General features: G+C 50.8%; 1 protein-coding gene across 4 annotated transcripts in view; it reads left to right on the top strand.

The window, feature by feature from the left end:
* The window catches only part of IL4R (interleukin 4 receptor), a 53547-nt gene that overhangs the window by 21641 nt on the left and 11388 nt on the right, over window positions 1-20518 (top strand). For 2 of the 4 annotated variants that reach the window (XM_073648108.1, XM_073648109.1), the window contains 3 exons: window positions 2166-2304; window positions 2386-2558; window positions 14649-14794. In XM_073648108.1, the coding sequence (XP_073504209.1) occupies window positions 2166-2304; window positions 2386-2558; window positions 14649-14794 (458 nt within the window). The remainder of the gene's footprint in view (window positions 1-2165; window positions 2305-2385; window positions 2559-14648; window positions 14795-20518) is intronic. The other 2 variants (XM_073648111.1, XM_073648110.1) reach the window with 1 other exon arrangement.

Raw genomic sequence — 20518 nt, 5'->3', positions numbered from 1 at the left:
GGTTCACCTTCCAGCAAGACAACAACCCTAATCACAATTTTCCAATTTATATTTTTAAAATATTTAGAAAACAATGCATCATTTCCTTTACAATTAACCAATACTTGTTACTTTGTGTTGGTATATTACAAAAAATCCCTATAAAATACATTTAAGTTTGTGGGTGTAACATGAAAAAAATGTGGAAAAGGTTCACAGGGTATGAATACTTTTCCAAAGTGCTTGCATATATTCCCTAAATGCTACAAGTTACAGTTTTGCAACAACTGGAGAGTCATAGGTTGGAGATTACATCTATATAATGAATGTATTTAATTCATCTACTATATAATTGTCTTATCCCGTCTGTCTGTCTGTCTGTCCTGGAAATCCCGCGTCGCTCATTGGTCCGGCAGCGGCCAATCAGCACCGCGGGATTTCTGAAAAAAGATGGCGGCCGTTAGCGGCTCATCTGCTGGACAGAGGTCAGCGGCGATGCAGCCGGGAGATGAGCGGCGCTAGCAGCACAACTACCCCTACTGGCGCCGCTGACCTCCATGCGGCTAACGTCGGAAGATCAGCGGCTTAGCCCGCTGATCTCCCGACAGCAAGTGTGAACGGAGGACCGGGGAACGGCGCCGCCGGTTGGGATGCTTCTGCTGCGAGCAGCAGCTCATCTCCCGGCTTCTCGCAGCAGAAGGAGCCGCACAGGCAGCGCCGCTCCCCGGTCCTCACTAATACAGAGCCGCACAAGCAGCACCGCTCCAGGGCCCACACTAATACGACGCTGATTGGTCGCGGTGGCCGGCCGCGACCAATCAGCGAGATGGGCGGCAAATTTAAACGCCGCTGTGCTGATTGGTCGTGGTGGCCGGCCGTGACCAATCAGCGAGATGGGCGGCAAATTTAAACGCCGCTCTGCTGATTGGTCGCGGCCGGCCACCGCGACCAATGAGCGAGATGGGCGGCAAATTTAAACGCCGCTCTGCTGATTGGTCGCGGTGGCCGGCCGCGACCAATGAGCGAGATGGGCGGCAAATTTAAACGCCGCTCTGCTGATTGGTCGCTTTGGCCGGCCGCGACCAATCAGCGAGATGGGCGGCAAATTTAAACGCCGCTCTGCTGATTGGTTGCGGCCGGCTACCGCGACCAATCAGCGAGATGGGTGGCAAATTTAAACGCCGCTGTGCTGATTGGTCGCGGTGGCCGGCCGCGACCAATCAGCGAGATGGGCGGCAAATTTAAACACCGCTCTGCTGATTGGTCGCAGTGGCCGGCCGCGACCAAGCAGCGAGATGGGCGGCAAATTTAAACGCCGCTCTGCTGATTGGTCGCGGCCGGCCACCGCGACCAATCAGCAAGATGTCCGGCAAATTTAAACGCCGCTCTGCTGATTAATCGCGGCCGGCCACCGCGACCAATCAGCGATATCGGCAGCAAATTTAAACGCCGCTCTGCTGATTGGTCGCGGTCGCCGGCCGCGACCAATCAGTGATATAGGCTGCAAATTTAAGCGCCGCTCTGCTAATTGGTCGCGATGGCCGGCCGCGACCAATCAGCGAGATGGCCGGCAAATTTAAACGCTGCTCTGCTCATTGGTCGCGGTGGCTGGCCGCGACCAATCAGCGAGATGGGCGGCACATTTAAACGCCGCTCTGCTGATTGGTCGCGGTGGCCGGCCGCGACCAATCAGCGATATAGGCTGCAAATTTAAACGCCACTCTGCTGATTGGTCGCGGTGGCCGACCGCGACCAATCAGCGAGATTGGCGCCAAACTTAAACAATGCTCTGCTGATTGGTCGCGGCCGCCGGCGACCGCTACCAATCAGCGATTTTGCCGCCAAATTTAAGCACCGCTCTGCTCATTGGTCGATTTTATCGCCAAATTTAAACAAGCTCTCCGGTCCTCACTAACACAGTTCGCTGATTGGTCGCAGCCGCCACCCGTGATCAATCACTGATATTGCCGCCAAATTTAAACACCGTTTTGCTGATTAGTTGCGGTTGCCGGCCGCGACCAATCAGCGATTTTGGCGCCAAATTTAAACAACGTACTGCTGATTGCGCCCGGTCGGCCGCATACCTATTCTAGAATACCCGATGCGTTAGAATCGGGCCACCATCTAGTGGATATATATATATACATATATATATATATATTGATGTTTTTTTTCCTAATTTACAGCTTTAGACCTCCATGTGATTAAAAATTTGGTCTGTGAGAATGATCTTGATTCAAAAATGGTTTGTTTTTGGGAAGTCGTGAGTGAAGGCACTGACTGCAAATCAGATTTCCTACTAAAATGCATCGACATTCTTAATAAGTAAGTAACAAAAATTATAATCCAATATATAATGTGTAGATGTTTAAAGAAAATATATTATTTGTTTTTTTTTCATTTCAGTACTTATTATTGCCAGGATTTAGATAATGAATATCATGAGAACTTCAGAATACCTAATAAATGTATTTGTCACATCAATGGGTTGCCAATTCTAAGATCGGAAGATTATCGCATAGTAGTTGAATCAAAGGGGCAAATCGTGGGCAAAGCAATTGTATATATTTCCACTTCCGGTAAGATACTTTGTTTCTGTAAGATTATGTGTCAAAATGTATGAAAACACCTTCAGCTAAATTTGACCCAGTTTTCTCAGGGTCAAAATGAAATAACTGGTCAGTAGTGTTGAGCGATACCTTCCGATATCGGGAAATATCGGATCGGATTGGATCGGACCGATACCGAAAAAGTATCGGATATCGCCGATTCCGATACCGGAAACCAATGCAAGTCAATGGGACATAAATATCGGAATTAAAATAAACCCTTTCTTTCCTTGTAGGTTATTTCTACATGAAGGAAAACAACTAAGAATAATGTAGAATGTATTGGGGGAGGTGGGGGAGACAATAAAGGCATAGAGGTTTAGCCCAGTCAAATGGAATAGCAGGAATTAATATTTTTTTATTATGTTCTGAGTTACGGAAATATTAACTATGTTAAGTATTTTTATATTTTGTCAGATATTTATGTTTCACTACTTCCATGCTCTTCACCTTCTTTTTTACTTCTCCCACACTTTCTCCTTCATCATCCTCAGCATCTTTTTCATCCACTTCTTCTTCACCTTCTTCTTCTTCACCTTCTTCGTATTATTCTTTTTTTTACATTCTTCATATTCTACTTCTTCATCTTCTTCATATTCTTCTTCTTCATCATATTCTTATTTGTGACAGGCATTCCTGTAGTTGTTATCTATAAAAGGTTGGACATTACACCTTTCGTTCTGCCCGTCACAAAAGATTTACAACAGGATTTGTCCGCGTTCAGTTTGGCCTGCAGCAGCAGGTCTTTTCCAGGGGCACCACGAGGAGGAACGGACTCACCCCCATACACTGCTTAGTCATCTTCTGCTTATAATTTAGATATTATCTTTTGCTCTGATTTTTAGTCTTATGCTTAATGTTCTTCCGCTTTTTGTTCTGCAGCTTCTTGTATTTCTGCTTCTTGGTTTTCTGTCTCTTGTTTTTCTGTATCTTGGTGCTTGTCTTCTCTTCTTTGTCTTCTTGGTCAACTTCTTCAGGGTCATCTTCTTGGTCTTCTTCGGGGTGGTCTTCAGGGTCGTCGTCTTCGGGGGTCCTCGTCTTCGGGGTCCTCGTCTTCTTCGGGTTGGTCTTCTGGGTCCTCGTCTTCGGGGTCCTCGTCTTCTTCGGGGTGGTCTTCAGGGTCCTCGTCTTCTTCGGGGTGGTCTTCAGGGTCCTCGTCTTCTTCGGGGTGGTCTTCAGGGTCCTCGTCTTCAGGGTCATTGTCTTCGGGGTCCTCGTCTTCTTAGGGTTGGTCTTCAGGGTCCTCGTCTTCAGGGTCCTCGTCAGGGAGATCCAGAGTGATTACCAAGAACCATTTCAAAAAGCTTGAACTTGGAAATGTAGCAGAAGGTACAAGAAAGCTGAGGAACTACCGAGGACCAGCTGACGGTACTGGAACCCGGATGGATAGCAGAAGGTACAAGAGCCAATGGAACTACCGAGGACCAGCTGATGTTACTGGAACTCGGTTACTAAGCAGGAGGTACCTGTGCCAGAAAGCACTACCAAGGACCAGCAGACGTTGGTGGAACTTGGATACCGAGAAGGAGGCACCTAATCCAAAGGCACTGCCGAGAACCAGCTGACGGTACTGGAACCCGGATGGGTAGCAGAAGGTACAAGAGCCAATGGAACTACCGAGGACCAGCTGATGTTACTGGAACCCGGATGGGTAGCAGAAGGTACAAGAGCCAATGGAACTACCGAGGACCAGCTGATGTTACTGGAACTCGGTTACTAAGCAGGAGGTACCTGTGCCAGAAAGCACTACCAAGGACCAGCAGACGTTGGTGGAACTTGGATACCGAGAAGGAGGCACCTAATCCAAAGGCACTGCCGAGAACCAGCTGACGGTACTGGAACCCGGATGGGTAGCAGAAGGTACCCATGTAAAAAAAAAGTTCAAGGCCGCGAGCCGGCCGCAGTTACCAAAACCCACAGTCCTACAGAGGGTGCTTGTCCTATTGGCACTATGGAACCAGCCTTCATTGCCAGATCCCGCAGCCCACATAGGAGTCACCTAAACTGCAGGCACCATAGAGTCGGCTAACCCGACCGCAACACGACAGGACAACGCATTGGAGGCAAAGTGACGTTGACACTACCCGGAAACAGCTGGCGTGCTGGAACCAGGCTGGGCAGGAGGGAGTACCCGTGCCAAAGACACTGCCGAGAACCAGCTGACGGTACTGGAACCCGGATGGGTAGCAGAAGATACAAGAGCAAATGGAACTACCGAGGACCAGCTGACGGTACTGGAACCCGGATGGGTAGCAGAAGGTACAAGAGCCAATGGAACTACCGAGGACCAGCTGATGTTACTGGAACTCGGTTACTAAGCAGGAGGTACCTGTGCCAGAAAGCACTACCAAGGACCAGCAGACGTTGGTGGAACTTGGATACCGAGAAGGAGGCACCTAATCCAAAGGCACTGCCGAGAACCAGCTGACGGTACTGGAACCCGGATGGGTAGCAGAAGGTACCCATGTAAAAAAAAAGTTCAAGGCCGCGAGCCGGCCGCAGTTACCAAAACCCACAGTCCTACAGAGGGTGCTTGTCCTATTGGCACTATGGAACCAGCCTTCATTGCCAGATCCCGCAGCCCACATAGGAGTCACCTAAACTGCAGGCACCATAGAGTCGGCTAACCCGACCGCAACACGACAGGACAACGCATTGGAGGCAAAGTGACGTTGACACTACCCGGAAACAGCTGGCGTGCTGGAACCAGGCTGGGCAGGAGGGAGTACCCGTGCCAAAGACACTGCCGAGAACCAGCTGACGGTACTGGAACCCGGATGGGTAGCAGAAGATACAAGAGCAAATGGAACTACCGAGGACCAGCTGACGGTACTGGAACCCGGATGGGTAGCAGAAGGTACAAGAGCCAATGGAACTACCGAGGACCAGCTGATGTTACTGGAACTCGGTTACTAAGCAGGAGGTACCTGTGCCAGAAAGCACTACCAAGGACCAGCAGACGTTGGTGGAACTTGGATACCGAGAAGGAGGCACCTAATCCAAAGGCACTGCCGAGAACCAGCTGACGGTACTGGAACCCGGATGGGTAGCAGAAGGTACCCATGTAAAAAAAAAGTTCAAGGCCGCGAGCCGGCCGCAGTTACCAAAACCCACAGTCCTACAGAGGGTGCTTGTCCTATTGGCACTATGGAACCAGCCTTCATTGCCAGATCCCGCAGCCCACATAGGAGTCACCTAAACTGCAGGCACCATAGAGTCGGCTAACCCGACCGCAACACGACAGGACAACGCATTGGAGGCAAAGTGACGTTGACACTACCCGGAAACAGCTGGCGTGCTGGAACCAGGCTGGGCAGGAGGGAGTACCCGTGCCAAAGACACTGCCGAGAACCAGCTGACGGTACTGGAACCCGGATGGGTAGCAGAAGATACAAGAGCAAATGGAACTACCGAGGACCAGCTGACGGTACTGGAACCCGGATGGGTAGCAGAAGGTACAAGAGCCAATGGAACTACCGAGGACCAGCTGATGTTACTGGAACTCGGTTACTAAGCAGGAGGTACCTGTGCCAGAAAGCACTACCAAGGACCAGCAGACGTTGGTGGAACTTGGATACCGAGAAGGAGGCACCTAATCCAAAGGCACTGCCGAGAACCAGCTGACGGTACTGGAACCCGGATGGGTAGCAGAAGATACAAGAGCAAATGGAACTACCGAGGACCAGCTGACGGTACTGGAACCCGGATGGGTAGCAGAAGATACAAGAGCAAATGGAACTACCGAGGACCAGCTGACGGTACTGGAACCCGGATGGGTAGCAGAAGGTACAAGAGCCAATGGAACTACCGAGGACCAGCTGATGTTACTGGAACTCGGTTACTAAGCAGGAGGTACCTGTGCCAGAAAGCACTACCAAGGACCAGCAGACGTTGGTGGAACTTGGATACCGAGAAGGAGGCACCTAATCCAAAGGCACTGCCGAGAACCAGCTGACGGTACTGGAACCCGGATGGGTAGCAGAAGATACAAGAGCAAATGGAACTACCGAGGACCAGCTGACGGTACTGGAACCCGGATGGGTAGCAGAAGGTACAAGAGCCAATGGAACTACCGAGGACCAGCTGATGTTACTGGAACTCGGTTACTAAGCAGGAGGTACCTGTGCCAGAAAGCACTACCAAGGACCAGCAGACGTTGGTGGAACTTGGATACCGAGAAGGAGGCACCTAATCCAAAGGCACTGCCGAGAACCAGCTGACGGTACTGGAACCCGGATGGGTAGCAGAAGATACAAGAGCAAATGGAACTACCGAGGACCAGCTGACGGTACTGGAACCCGGATGGGTAGCAGAAGATACAAGAGCAAATGGAACTACCGAGGACCAGCTGACGGTACTGGAACCCGGATGGGTAGCAGAAGGTACAAGAGCCAATGGAACTACCGAGGACCAGCTGATGTTACTGGAACTCGGTTACTAAGCAGGAGGTACCTGTGCCAGAAAGCACTACCAAGGACCAGCAGACGTTGGTGGAACTTGGATACCGAGAAGGAGGCACCTAATCCAAAGGCACTGCCGAGAACCAGCTGACGGTACTGGAACCCGGATGGGTAGCAGAAGGTACCCATGTAAAAAAAAAGTTCAAGGCCGCGAGCCGGCCGCAGTTACCAAAACCCACAGTCCTACAGAGGGTGCTTGTCCTATTGGCACTATGGAACCAGCCTTCATTGCCAGATCCCGCAGCCCACATAGGAGTCACCTAAACTGCAGGCACCATAGAGTCGGCTAACCCGACCGCAACACGACAGGACAACGCATTGGAGGCAAAGTGACGTTGACACTACCCGGAAACAGCTGGCGTGCTGGAACCAGGCTGGGCAGGAGGGAGTACCCGTGCCAAAGACACTGCCGAGAACCAGCTGACGGTACTGGAACCCGGATGGGTAGCAGAAGGTACAAGAGCCAATGGAACTGCCGAGAACCAGCTGGCGGTGCTGGAGCCCAGGGTAAATACTAAAAACAGAAGAGCCAGAGGTGTATTTGGAGGAGGTTTTAAATCCGTACTACAGTGGATGTGGACAAAGCAGGAGAATTTGCCGGACACACAGCTGGGGATCAGCTGACGTTACTGAATCCCAATAACACTGGAGCAAGCGTTGACTGTGCAGACGGCACTTCTGAGCAGCAACTAGCGGTATTGGAGCCCAGGGTAAATACTAAAAACGGAGGAGCCAGAGGTGTAATTGGAGCAAGTTTTAAATAAGTAGCACAGTGAATATGGACAGAGCAGGAGAAATTGCCGTGAACACAGCAGGGGAACAGCTGACGTTACTGAACCCCAATAACATGGTAGCAAGTGTTGACTGTGCAGACGGCACTTCCGAGCGCCAACTGGCGGTGCTGGAGCCCAGGGATAAGAATGAAAACAGAGGAGCCAGAGGTGTAATTCGAGCAACTTTAAAATGTGTAGTACAGTGGATGTGGACAAAGCAGGAGAAATTGCCGTCCGCACAGCAGGAGAACAGCTGACGTTACTGAACCCCAATAACACGGCAGCAAGTGTTGACTGTGCAGACAGCACTTCCGAGCGCCAACTGGCGGTGTTGGAGCCCAGGGTAAATACTAAAAACGGAGGAGCCAGAGGTGTAATTGGAGCAAGTTTTAAATAAGTAGCACAGTGAATATGGACAGAGCAGGAGAAATTGCCGTGAACACAGCAGGGGAACAGCTGACGTTACCGAACCCCAATAACACCGCAGCAAGTGTTGACTGTGCAGACGGCACTTCCGAGCGCCAACTGGCGGTGCTGGAGCCCAGGGATAAGAATGAAAACAGAGGAGCCAGAGGTGTAATTGGAGCAACTTTAAAATCTGTAGTAGTGAGAATGTGGACAGAGCAGGAGAAATTGCCGTCCGCACAGCAGGGGAACAGCTGACGTTACTGAACCCCAATAACATGGTAGCAAGTGTTGACTGTGCAGACAGCACTTCCGAGCGCCAACTGGCGGTGCTGGAGCCCAGGGATAAGAATGAAAACAGAGGAGCCAGAGGAGTAATTGGAGCAACTTTAAAATGTGTAGTACAGTGGATGTGGACAAATCAGGAGAAATTGCCGTCCGCACAGCAGGAGAACAGCTGACGTTACTGAACCCCAATAACACGGCAGCAAGTGTTGACTGTGCAGACGGCACTTCCGAGCGCCAACTGGCGGTGTTGGAGCTCAGGGATTACAGTTCAGGTGGTAGAAACATGAACAGAACAGGAGACCTGGATACTGTTGCCAACCAATTATTTATTCTGGAAGAGGACTGGCAAATTCATGAGAGATCCAGGCCTTGTTCATTTTGAGAAAAGTAAGCCGGTCAACGTTATCGGAGGATAGTCGCATGCGACGGTCTGTTAGTACACCACCTGCGGCACTAAAGACGCGTTCCGATAATACACTAGCAGCAGGGCAAGCTAGCACCTCCAGTGCATACTGACTAAGCTCTGGCCATGTATCCAGCTTACAGACCCAAAACTTGAAGGGAGAAGAGCCGTCTGGGAGTACACTAAGAGGGCAAGACATGTAGTCTGTCACCATCTGACGGAAACGTTGCCTCCTGCTGACTGGAGCTGTCTGTGATGGTGTAGACATTTGTGGCGGCGGGGACACAAAACTTTGCCACATTTCGGCCATACTGGTCTTGCCTTGTGCTGAGGCGCTGCTTCTGCTCCCTCTTTGTGCAGAGCTTCCTCCACTGCCTCGACGCACTGAGCTGCTTTGTAAAGCACTAGCAGCACTGCTCTCGGTTGGAATGGAGAACATGATGGAATGCACCAGTGCGTCTTGGTACTCCTGCATTTTACGCTCCCGGTTCAATGGTGTTATGAGGCTTTGTAAGTTGTCCCGGTAGCGAGGATCTAGGAGGGTGGACACCCAATAATCAGCCGTGTTGAGAATGTGGGCGATGCGGCGGTCGTTTCTGAGGCACTGCAGCATGAAATCAACCATGTGCTGCAGACTGCCAACTGGCCAAGAAACGCTGTCCCCTGCTTGAGGCGTGATCTCTGCCTGCTCTGCATCACCCCACCCTCGCTCTAGATACTGACTACTAGAGCATTGTGTACCTCCCTCCTCTGGACAGATGTCTTCCTCATCCATTGACTCCTCCTCATCCTCCTCACAAAGTGTCCCCTGCCTAGGCCTTTGTGAGGAACCACGTTGCGCAGACTGTAGAGAAGCAGATGGCATTTGTGACTCCTCATCCTCCACCTCTTCCAAAACCTCGTCCCTTAGTGCTTGCAGTGTTTTTTCAAGCAGGCAGATAAGGGGGATAGTCATGCTGACTAGTGCATCATCTGCACTCGCCATCCGCGTGGAATAATCGAAGGCACGCAAAACGTGGCAAATGTCCTTCATAGAGGCCCACTCAGTGGTGGTGAAGTGTGAACGGCGCGCACTGCGACTTGTTTGCGCCTGCTGCAGCTGGTACTCCATTACTGCTGCCTGCTGCTCACACAACCTCTCCAACATATGTAACGTTGAATTCCACCTGGTGGGTAGGTCACATATGATGCGATGTTCCGGAAGACATAATCGGCGCTGCAGAGCTGCAATGCGTGATCTTGCATTGCTGGAACGCCGCAAGTGAGCGCACTCTATGCGGACCTTGTGAAGCAGTGCATCAAGATCCGGATAGTCCCTCAAAAAACTCTGCACGACCAAGTTGAGCACATGTGCCAGACATGGGATGTGAGTGAGGTTGCCTAGGCCCAGAGCTGCCACCAGATTTCGGCCATTGTCACACACTACCATGCCTGGCTGGAGATTCGCTGGCACAAACCACACGTCACTCTGCTGCTTGATGGCATTCCAGAGCTCCTGCGCTGTGTGGCTTCGATTCCCCAAAGAAATTAATTTTAATACGGCCTGTTGACGTTTGGCCACGGCTGTGCTCATATCGGTCATCATAACAGGTAACCGTTCACGGGTCGATGTGGAGGTAGACCGTGACGGCTCCTGCAGCGCTGATTCAGAGGAACTGGAGTATGAGGAGGAGTCAATGTGTACAGACTGGATTCCTGCAATCCTTGGAGTTGGCAGAACACGTACAGCGCCACTCTCAAGATCTGTACCCGGCTCCACAACATTTACCCAATGGGCAGTGAGGGAAAGGTATCGTCCCTGTCCATGCTTACTGGTCCACGCATCAGTGGTCAGGTGGACCTTGCTACTGACGGCGTTTTGTAGCGCATGTTTAATTTTTCCCTCCACATGATGTTGCAGGGCAGGGACGGCTTGCCTGCTGAAATAAAAGCGGCTGGGCACGTTGTATTGTGGGACTGCCAATGCCATAAAGTTACGGAATGTGTCAGTCTCCACCAGCCTGAATGATAGCATTTCAAGGGCCAGTAGTTTAGCAATGCCAGCATTCAGAGCCTGTGCTCGGGGGTGGTTTGCCGAGTATGGGCGCCTTTTCTCCCATGCCTGTGCTAACGATGGCTGTAGACTGGCCTGGGAGTGTGAGGATGACTGGGAAAGTGGTGCTGTGGGTGGAATTACACTGTGTCTCTGTACAACAGTGCCAGAGATTCTTCCATGGCGATCCTGTGAGGAAGCCGAACCAGCTGTGTGTGAGCTGGAGGAAGAGGCTACAACACGAGCTGAAGAGGTGGTAGGTGGCGCTGTAGGTTGGCCTAGGTCTTCAGTGTGTTTGTGTAACTCCACCACGTGCTTGGTCCGCACATGTTTCCACATATTTGTGGTATTGAGGTTGCTGACACTTTTCCCTCTTTTCACCTTCTGATTACACAGCTTGCATTTGACAAAGCAAATGTCATCTGCAACTGTGTCAAAAAAGGACCAGGCACTGCAAGTCTTGGGAGCGCCCGCTTTGGATTTTGGAAGAGCCATGCTCCTAATGGGTGCCGAAGTGGAGGCTACAGGCAACCAAGTCTGCCCCCTCCCTCTCCCTCCTTTTTGGGCCGTTCGGGGAATCTCTTCCTCAGAGCTGCTCCCACCACCTTCCTGTCCCTCACGCCATGATGGGTCAAGGACCTCATCATCTACACCACCCTCTTCAAACAACTGCTTCTCCTGGGTAGTCTCGACAGCACAGTACGCACCAGAAAGTGGCACCTGAGTCTCATCATCAGATGCGTACTGAGGTGTGCTGCTGACCATAGGCACTGGCCCACCCGCCTCTTCAGATTCAGAGAGACAAAACGGTTGCGCATCACTGCATACTACCTCTTCTTCAAATTCTCGAATTCTGCTTGGCTGGCCCCCTCTTTCCAAGCCAAGAGATTCAGAGAACAGAAGTAGAGATGGCTCCTGTCCAGGGCTCTCTGACTGCCTGGGCAATTTGGCAGGTGGTGAAGAGACAGATGGGTGCTCTTCAGTGCTCAGGACCTGAGAGGATCTGGAACTAATTGAAGTCGATGCGTTAGCTGCCATCCATCCGACAACGGCTTCAATTTGGTCCTCGCGCAGCAGTGGGGTACGGCTAGCTCCTACAAAGCTGCGCATAAAGGACTGTTCCCTGGTAAAACTGGGGGATGCTGAGTCACTGGTGCCCGCAGCAGGCACAGAATCCCCACGTCCTCTCCCTGCAGGCACAGAATCCTCACGTCCTCTCCCTGCAGAAACTCCACGCCCACGCCCACGACCACGACCACATGCCTTACTCCCTGCCTTCTTCATCTTGGTAGACTGATAAAGATAGGCAGAAAAGTACTAAGGGCTTAGTGTGCTTATTCCTGAACAGCTGCTAACAGGTATAAGAAACACTAATTTTATAAAGTGTGGACTAGACTTTAATATGAGCTAATGTGGCCTACACAACTGTAAAGTGGAGTGTTTGGTGAACTTTATTTAGGTTTTTTTTGTCACAAAAAGACACTGGATGTGCCTAAAGATGTAATAACGATAGTATCACAAACTTTTTGTAGCTATTACAATGTAGGAAGGTAACCTACAATGCAATAGATGAGGCTGCAAAAAATAGGCTAATACTAATCTGGCTGGGGCTGCAGGGCCCAATGCTGCAGAAAGGCTCCTCTATCTACTCCTATATAGTGTGTTTGGAATCAATTTAGCTGAATATGGATGGAACCACCACACTAATAGGAGATATCAGGAAAAATTATGAATTGGCAATAAAGGACAATGTATGAGGCAGTGACACACACTGAGTGCACTACAACCAGACGGGGTTGAAGCACACACTACAGGGTGAGCTGCACTCACACACCAGACCTTGCAGACAGCGGTGAACAGTACAGATGCAGAGCACTGTGCACTAGTGCTGCAAGACGGAAAAAAAATTCTCTATCTACTCCTATATAGTGTGTTTGGAACCAATTTAGCTGAATACAGATGGAACCACCACACTAATAGGAGATATCAGGAAAAATTATGAATTGGCAATAAAGGACAATGTATGAGGCAGTGACACACACTGAGTGCACTACAACCAGACGGGGTTGAAGCACACACTACAGGGTGAGCTGCACTCACACACCAGACCTTGCAGACAGCGGTGAACAGTACAGATGCAGAGCACTGTGCACTAGTGCTGCAAGACGGAAAAAAATTTCTCTATCTACTCCTATATAGTGTGTTTGGAACCAATTTAGCTGAATACAGATGGAACCACCACACTAATAGGAGATATCAGGAAAAATTATGAATTGGCAATAAAGGACAATGTATGAGGCAGTGACACACACTGAGTGCACTACAACCAGACGGGGTTGAAGCACACACTACAGGGTGAGCTGCACTCACACACCAGACCTTGCAGACAGCGGTGAACAGTACAGATGCAGAGCACTGTGCACTAGTGCTGCAAGACGGAAAAAAATTTCTCTATCTACTCCTATATAGTGTGTTTGGAACCAATTTAGCTGAATACAGATGGAACCACCACACTAATAGGAGATATCAGGAAAAATTATGAATTGGCAAAAAAGGACAATGTATGAGGCAGTGACACACACTGAGTGCACTACAACCAGACTTGGCTGAAGCACACACTACAGGGTGAGCTGCACTCACACACACAGACCTTGCAGATAGCGGTGAACAGCACAGGGAACTGTGCACTAGCACTGCAAGGCACAGTGATTTAGAAAGTAGCTTGGGTAAAGCAGTATAGAGCAAATAGGTAGCTAAAACTGTCCCTCAGAACAACAGCGTCCTATCCCTAACTGAATTCACAGCAGAGTGAGCTCAAAATGGCGGCGGTGGCTTTTATAGTGCATCATGACATCATTTCAGCAGCCAATCACAGCCATGCCATTAGTTAAGATGCCTACATGCCTAACAGGATGTGCCCACACTTCTTAGGATCCTCATTGGCTGAATAAAATGAAAATGTCTCATTGCATTATGGGAACTTCCGATTCCGGTATACGATATTGCAATAGTATCGGAATTAAGTATCGGAATTCCGATACCGCGAATATCGGCCGATACCCGATATTTCAGTATCGGAATGCTCAACACTACTGGTCAGGCAGGTTTTTTTTTGCCAGTTTTTTTTTTTTTTTTTTTTTTATCTGCCAGGACATTTCAGGTGTGGTCTGGTTTACAAGATCCATGAATTCATTGTAGGTCTGAGCAGCAACAAAAAAACATTTCTTGTTCTGGAAGAGCAGTATTACAGAAAACAATGTAATACTTCATTTCACCTGTGGGAGTGCTGTAGAGAAATTAAACACTTGCCACTTGCACATGTCTCGCTCGGGTTGGGACTCGAAAGAGCCGCCGGCCAGTCCGTGCACTGCATTCCGATCTCGCTCCAATTTATACAGTTATCTGATTCTACCATAAGGATAATCCATTAATAATAAATAAAAAAATAATAAAAGTCCTGGACAGCCATTTTAATCTTTATTAGGGGTCCCTCCCATTCTTACGCGTTTTAGTATATACGTATAATTAGATCCATCTACATACTTGTAGCTGATTGGCTTATCATGTGATCTCTCATACACTGATGAACTGTAATTGGTCAAAGTCATAACTAAACATATCTATTGGCTCCACCCCATAGACGCGTTGATTGATAGGCACACCCCCTGGACTCATTCACTGCCTTTTTTTTTTTAACAGTTAAACCAAAATCTCCATCAAACTTAAATGTGGACCTGACAAATCCAGAAAATGGGGTTGCTCGCTGGAATACTAATTATGAAGCCACCACTAAAGACGATCTATCCTTTAAGATCCAGTTCATCTCCAAGAAAGACAACAAAATGGTAACAAAGAAGTTGTATTCTAATGAAATTCCTCACAATTAAAGGGAATCTGTCAGCTGGTTTTTGCTATGTTATCTGAAGACAGCATGAAGTAGGGGTTAATACACAGATTTCAGAGATGTCTCTCTTATCAAGCTCTGTGGTTTTGTTTACTTGTAATGATAGTTTTAGCACCAGGAGATTATTGCTGGGACACAGCAACACTTGCCTGATAGTCCAACTCCGCCCCCTCCTGTGATAAGCACTAGTGTTGAGCGAATTTGTTCGGCATTCCTAAATTCGGGTTCGTGTTCGTGTTCGTGCAAAAAAAACCAGCTGCGCCCACGAACATCCCTGATTTGCCATACTGTCACGCAGATAACATCTGCGTGACAAATCAGGGATGTTCATGGACGGAGATGATTTTTTGGTGCAAACAAGCTGGAACCCCAAACACGAACCTGAATTTGAAATGCCGAACAAATTCGCTCAACACTAATAAGCACCTCACTGTCTACAGACATTGTATATGCACAGCCTGGTGTGGGTGTGGTTAGCTGTGGTGTAGGCGTGGTTAGCTGTGACTTGAGCAGGGTTAGCTGTGGTGCAGGCGTGGATAGCTGTGACGTGAGCAGGGTTAGCTGTGGTGTAGGCGTGGATAGCTGTGACGTGAGCAGGGTTAGCTGTGGTGTAGGCGTGGATAGCTGTGACGTGAGCAGGGTTAGCTGTGGTGCAGGCGTGGTTAGCTGTGACTTGAGCAAGGTTAGCTGTGGTGCAGGCGTGGTTAGCTGTGACTTGAGCAGGGTTAGCTGTGGTGCAGGCGTGGTTAGCTGTGACTTGAGCAGGGTTAGCTGTGGTGTAGGCGTGGTTAGCTGTGACTTGAGCAGGGTTAGCTGTGGTGTAGGCGTGGATAGCTGTGACGTGAGCAGGGTTAGCTGTGTTGCAGGCGTGGTTAGCTGTGACTTGAGCAAGGTTAGCTGTGGTGCAGGCGTGGTTAGCTGTGACTTGAGCAGGGTTAGCTGTGGTGCAGGCGTGGTTAGCTGTGACTTGAGCAGGGTTAGCTGTGGTGTAGGCGTGGTTAGCTGTGACTTGAGCAGGGTTAGCTGTGGTGTAGGCGTGGTTAGCTGTGACTTGAGCAGAGTTAGCTGTGGTGCAGGCATGGTTAGCTGTGACTTGAGCAGGGTTAGCTGTGGTGCAGGCATGGTTAGCTGTGACTTGAGCAGGGTTAGCTGTGGTGCAGGCGTGGTTAGCTGTGACTTGAGCAGAGTTAGCTGTGGTGCAGGCATGGTTAGCTGTGACTTGAGCAGGGTTAGCTGTGGTGCAGGCATGGTTAGCTGTGACTTGAGCACGGTTAGCTGTGGTGCAGGCGTGGTTAGCTGTGACTTGAGCAGGGTTAGCTGTGGTGTAGGCGTGGATAGCTGTGACTTGAGCAGGGTTAGCTGTGGTGTAGGTGTGGTTAGCTGTGACGTGAGCAGGGTTAGCTGTGGTGCAGGCGTGGTTAGCTGTGACTTGAGCAGAGTTAGCTGTGGTGTAGGCGTGGTTAGCTGTGACTTGAGCAGGGTTAGCTGTGGTGCAGGTGTGGTTAGCTGTGACTTGAGCAGGGTTAGCTGTGGTGCAGGCGTGGTTAGCTGTGACTTGAGCAGAGTTAGCTGTGGTGTAGGCGTGGTTAGCTGTGACTTGAGCAGGGTTAGCTGTGGTGCAGGCGTGGTTAGCTGTGACTTGAGCAGGGTTAGCTGTGGTGCAGGTGTGGTTAGCTGTGACTTGAGCGTGGTTAGCTGTGACTTGAGCAGGATTAGCTGTGGTGCAGGCGTGGTTAGCTGTCACTTGAGCAGGGTTAGCTGTGGTGCAGGCATGGTTAGCTGTGACTTGAGCAAGGTTAGCTGTGGTGTAGGCATGGTTAGCTGTGACTTGAGCAGAGTTAGCTGTGGTGCAGGCATGGTTAGCTGTGACTTGAGCAAGGTTAGCTGTGGTGCAGGCGTGGTTAGCTGTGACTTGAGCAGGGTTAGCTGTGGTGCAGGCGTGGTTAGCTGTGACTTGAGCAGGGTTAGCTGTGGTGCAGGCGTGGTTAGCTGTGACTTGAGCAGGGTTAGCTGTGGTGCAGGCGTGGTTAGCTGTGACTTGAGCAGGGTTAGCTGTGGTGCAGGTGTGGTTAGCTGTGACTTGAGCAGGGTTAGCTGTGGTGCAGGTGTGGTTAGCTGTGACTTGAGCAGAGTTAGCTGTGGTGTAGGCGTGGTTAGCTGTGACTTGAGCAGGGTTAGCTGTGGTGCAGGCGTGGTTAGCTGTGACTTGAGCAGGGTTAGCTGTGGTGCAGGCGTGGTTAGCTGTGACTTGAGCAGGGTTAGCTGTGATGCAGGTGTGGTTAGCTGTGACTTGAGCGTGGTTAGCTGTGACTTGAGCAGGATTAGCTGTGGTGCAGGCGTGGTTAGCTGTCACTTGAGCAGGGTTAGCTGTGGTACAGGCATGGTTAGCTGTGACTTGAGCAAAGTTAGCTGTGGCGTAGGCATGGTTAGCTGTGACTTGAGCAGAGTTAGCTGTGGTGTAGGAATGGTTAGCTGTGACTTGAGCAGGGTTAGCTGTGGTGCAGGCGTGGTTAGCTGTGACTTGAGCAGGGTTAGCTGTGGTGCAGGCGTGGTTAGCTGTGACTTGAGCAGGGTTAGCTGTGGTGCAGGTGTGGTTAGCTGTGACTTGAGCGTGGTTAGCTGTGACTTGAGCAGGGTTAGCTGTGGTGCAGGCGTGGTTAGCTGTCACTTGAGCAGGGTTAGCTGTGGTGCAGGCATGGTTAGCTGTGACTTGAGCAAGGTTAGCTGTGGTGTAGGCGTGGTTAGTTGTGACTTGAGCAGGGTTAGCTGTGGTGCAGGCGTGGTTAGCTGTGACTTGAGCAGGGTTAGCTGTGGTGTAGGCGTGGTTAGCTGTGACTTGAGCAGGGTTAGCTGTGGTGCAGGAGTGGTTAGCTGTGACTTGAGCAGAGTTAGCTGTGGTGTAGGCGTGGTTAGCTGTGACTTGAGCAAGGTTAGCTGTGGTGCAGGCGTGGTTAGCTGTGACTTGAGCAGGGTTAGCTGTGGTGCAGGCGTGGTTAGCTGTGACTTGAGCAGGGTTAGCTGTGGTGCAGGTGTGGTTAGCTGTGACTTGAGCAGGGTTAGCTGTGGTGCAGGCGTGGTTAGCTGTGACTTGAGCAGGGTTAGCTGTGGTGTAGGCGTGGTTAGCTGTGACTTGAGCAGGGTTAGCTGTGGTGCAGGCGTGGTTAGCTGTGACTTGAGCAGGGTTAGCTGTGGTGCAGGCGTGGTTAGCTGTGACTTGAGCAGGGTTAGCTGTGGTGCAGGCGTGGTTAGCTGTGACTTGAGCAGGGTTAGCTGTGGTGCAGGCGTGGTTAGCTGTGACTTGAGCAAGGTTAGCTGTGGTGCAGGCGTGGTTAGCTGTGACTTGAGCAGGGTTAGCTGTGGTGTAGGCGTGGTTAGCTGTGACTTGAGCAGGGTTAGCTGTGGTGCAGGCGTGGTTAGCTGTGACTTGAGCAGGGTTAGCTGTGGTGCAGGCGTGGTTAGCTGTGACTTGAGCAGGGTTAGCTGTGGTGCAGGCGTGGTTAGCTGTGACTTGAGCTGGGTTAGCTGTGGTGCAGGCGTGGTTAGCTGTGACTTGAGCAGGGTTAGCTGTGGTGCAGGTGTGGTTAGCTGTGACTTGAGCGTGGTTAGCTGTGACTTGAGCAGGATTAGCTGTGGTGCAGGCGTGGTTAGCTGTGACTTGAGCAAGGTTAGCTGTGGTGTAAGCGTGGTTAGCTGTGACTTGAGCAGAGTTAGCTGTGGTGTAGGCATGGTTAGCTGTGACTTGAGCAGGGTTAGCTGTGGTGCAGGCGTGGTTAGCTGTGACTTGAGCAGGGTTAGCTGTGGTGCAGGTGTGGTTAGCTGTGACTTGAGCGTGGTTAGCTGTGACTTGAGCAGTATTAGCTGTGGTGCAGGCGTGGTTAGCTGTCACTTGAGCAGGGTTAGCTGTGGTACAGGCATGGTTAGCTGTGACTTGAGCAAAGTTAGCTGTGGCGTAGGCATGGTTAGCTGTGACTTGAGCAGAGTTAGCTGTGGTGTAGGAATGGTTAGCTGTGACTTGAGCAGGGTTAGCTGTGGTGCAGGCGTGGTTAGCTGTGACTTGAGCAGGGTTAGCTGTGGTGCAGGCGTGGTTAGCTGTGACTTGAGCAGGGTTAGCTGTGGTGCAGGTGTGGTTAGCTGTGACTTGAGCGTGGTTAGCTGTGACTTGAGCAGGGTTAGCTGTGGTGCAGGCGTGGTTAGCTGTCACTTGAGCAGGGTTAGCTGTGGTGCAGGCATGGTTAGCTGTGACTTGAGCAAGGTTAGCTGTGGTGTAGGCGTGGTTAGTTGTGACTTGAGCAGGGTTAGCTGTGGTGCAGGCGTGGTTAGCTGTGACTTGAGCAGGGTTAGCTGTGGTGTAGGCGTGGTTAGCTGTGACTTGAGCAGGGTTAGCTGTGGTGCAGGCGTGGTTAGCTGTGACTTGAGCAGGGTTAGCTGTGGTGCAGGCGTGGTTAGCTGTGACTTGAGCAGGGTTAGCTGTGGTGCAGGTGTGGTTAGCTGTGACTTGAGCAGGGTTAGCTGTGGTGTAGGCGTGGTTAGTTGTGACTTGAGCAGGGTTAGCTGTGGTGCAGGCGTGGTTAGCTGTGACTTGAGCAGGGTTAGCTGTGGTGTAGGCGTGGTTAGCTGTGACTTGAGCAGGGTTAGCTGTGGTGCAGGCGTGGTTAGCTGTGACTTGAGCAGGGTTAGCTGTGGTGCAGGCGTGGTTAGCTGTGACTTGAGCAGGGTTAGCTGTGGTGCAGGCGTGGTTAGCTGTGACTTGAGCAAGGTTAGCTGTGGTGCAGGCGTGGTTAGCTGTGACTTGAGCAGGGTTAGCTGTGGTGTAGGCGTGGTTAGCTGTGACTTGAGCAGGGTTAGCTGTGGTGCAGGCGTGGTTAGCTGTGACTTGAGCAGGGTTAGCTGTGGTGCAGGCGTGGTTAGCTGTGACTTGAGCAGGGTTAGCTGTGGTGCAGGCGTGGTTAGCTGTGACTTGAGCAGGGTTAGCTGTGGTGCAGGCGTGGTTAGCTGTGACTTGAGCAGGGTTAGCTGTGGTGCAGGTGTGGTTAGCTGTGACTTGAGCGTGGTTAGCTGTGACTTGAGCAGGATTAGCTGTGGTGCAGGCGTGGTTAGCTGTCACTTGAGCAGGGTTAGCTGTGGTGCAGGCGTGGTTAGCTGTGACTTGAGCAAGGTTAGCTGTGGTGTAGGCGTGGTTAGCTGTGACTTGAGCAGAGTTAGCTGTGGTGTAGGCATGGTTAGCTGTGACTTGAGCAGGGTTAGCTGTGGTGCAGGCGTGGTTAGCTGTGACTTGAGCAGGGTTAGCTGTGGTGCAGGTGTGGTTAGCTGTGACTTGAGCAGGGTTAGCTGTGGTGCAGGTGTGGTTAGCTGTGACTTGAGCAGGGTTAGCTGTGGTGCAGGCGTGGTTAGCTGTCACTTGAGAAGGGTTAGCTGTGGTGCAGGCATGGTTAGCTGTGACTTGAGCAAGGTTAGCTGTGGTGTAGGCGTGGTTAGTTGTGACTTGAGCAGGGTTAGCTGTGGTGCAGGCGTGGTTAGCTGTGACTTGAGCAGGGTTAGCTGTGGTGTAGGCGTGGTTAGCTGTGACTTGAGCAGGGTTAGCTGTGGTGCAGGTGTGGTTAGCTGTGACTTGAGCAGGGTTAGCTGTGGTGCAGGCGTGGTTAGCTGTCACTTGAGCAGGGTTAGC

This window comes from Phyllobates terribilis, unplaced genomic scaffold (assembly GCF_046119375.1).
Source record: "Phyllobates terribilis strain yellow unplaced genomic scaffold, ASM4611937v1 Scaffold_9__5_contigs__length_417890890, whole genome shotgun sequence".
In the NCBI taxonomy this organism is placed as follows: domain Eukaryota; kingdom Metazoa; phylum Chordata; class Amphibia; order Anura; family Dendrobatidae; genus Phyllobates; species Phyllobates terribilis.
This window is presented reverse-complemented; position numbering and strand designations above follow the sequence as displayed.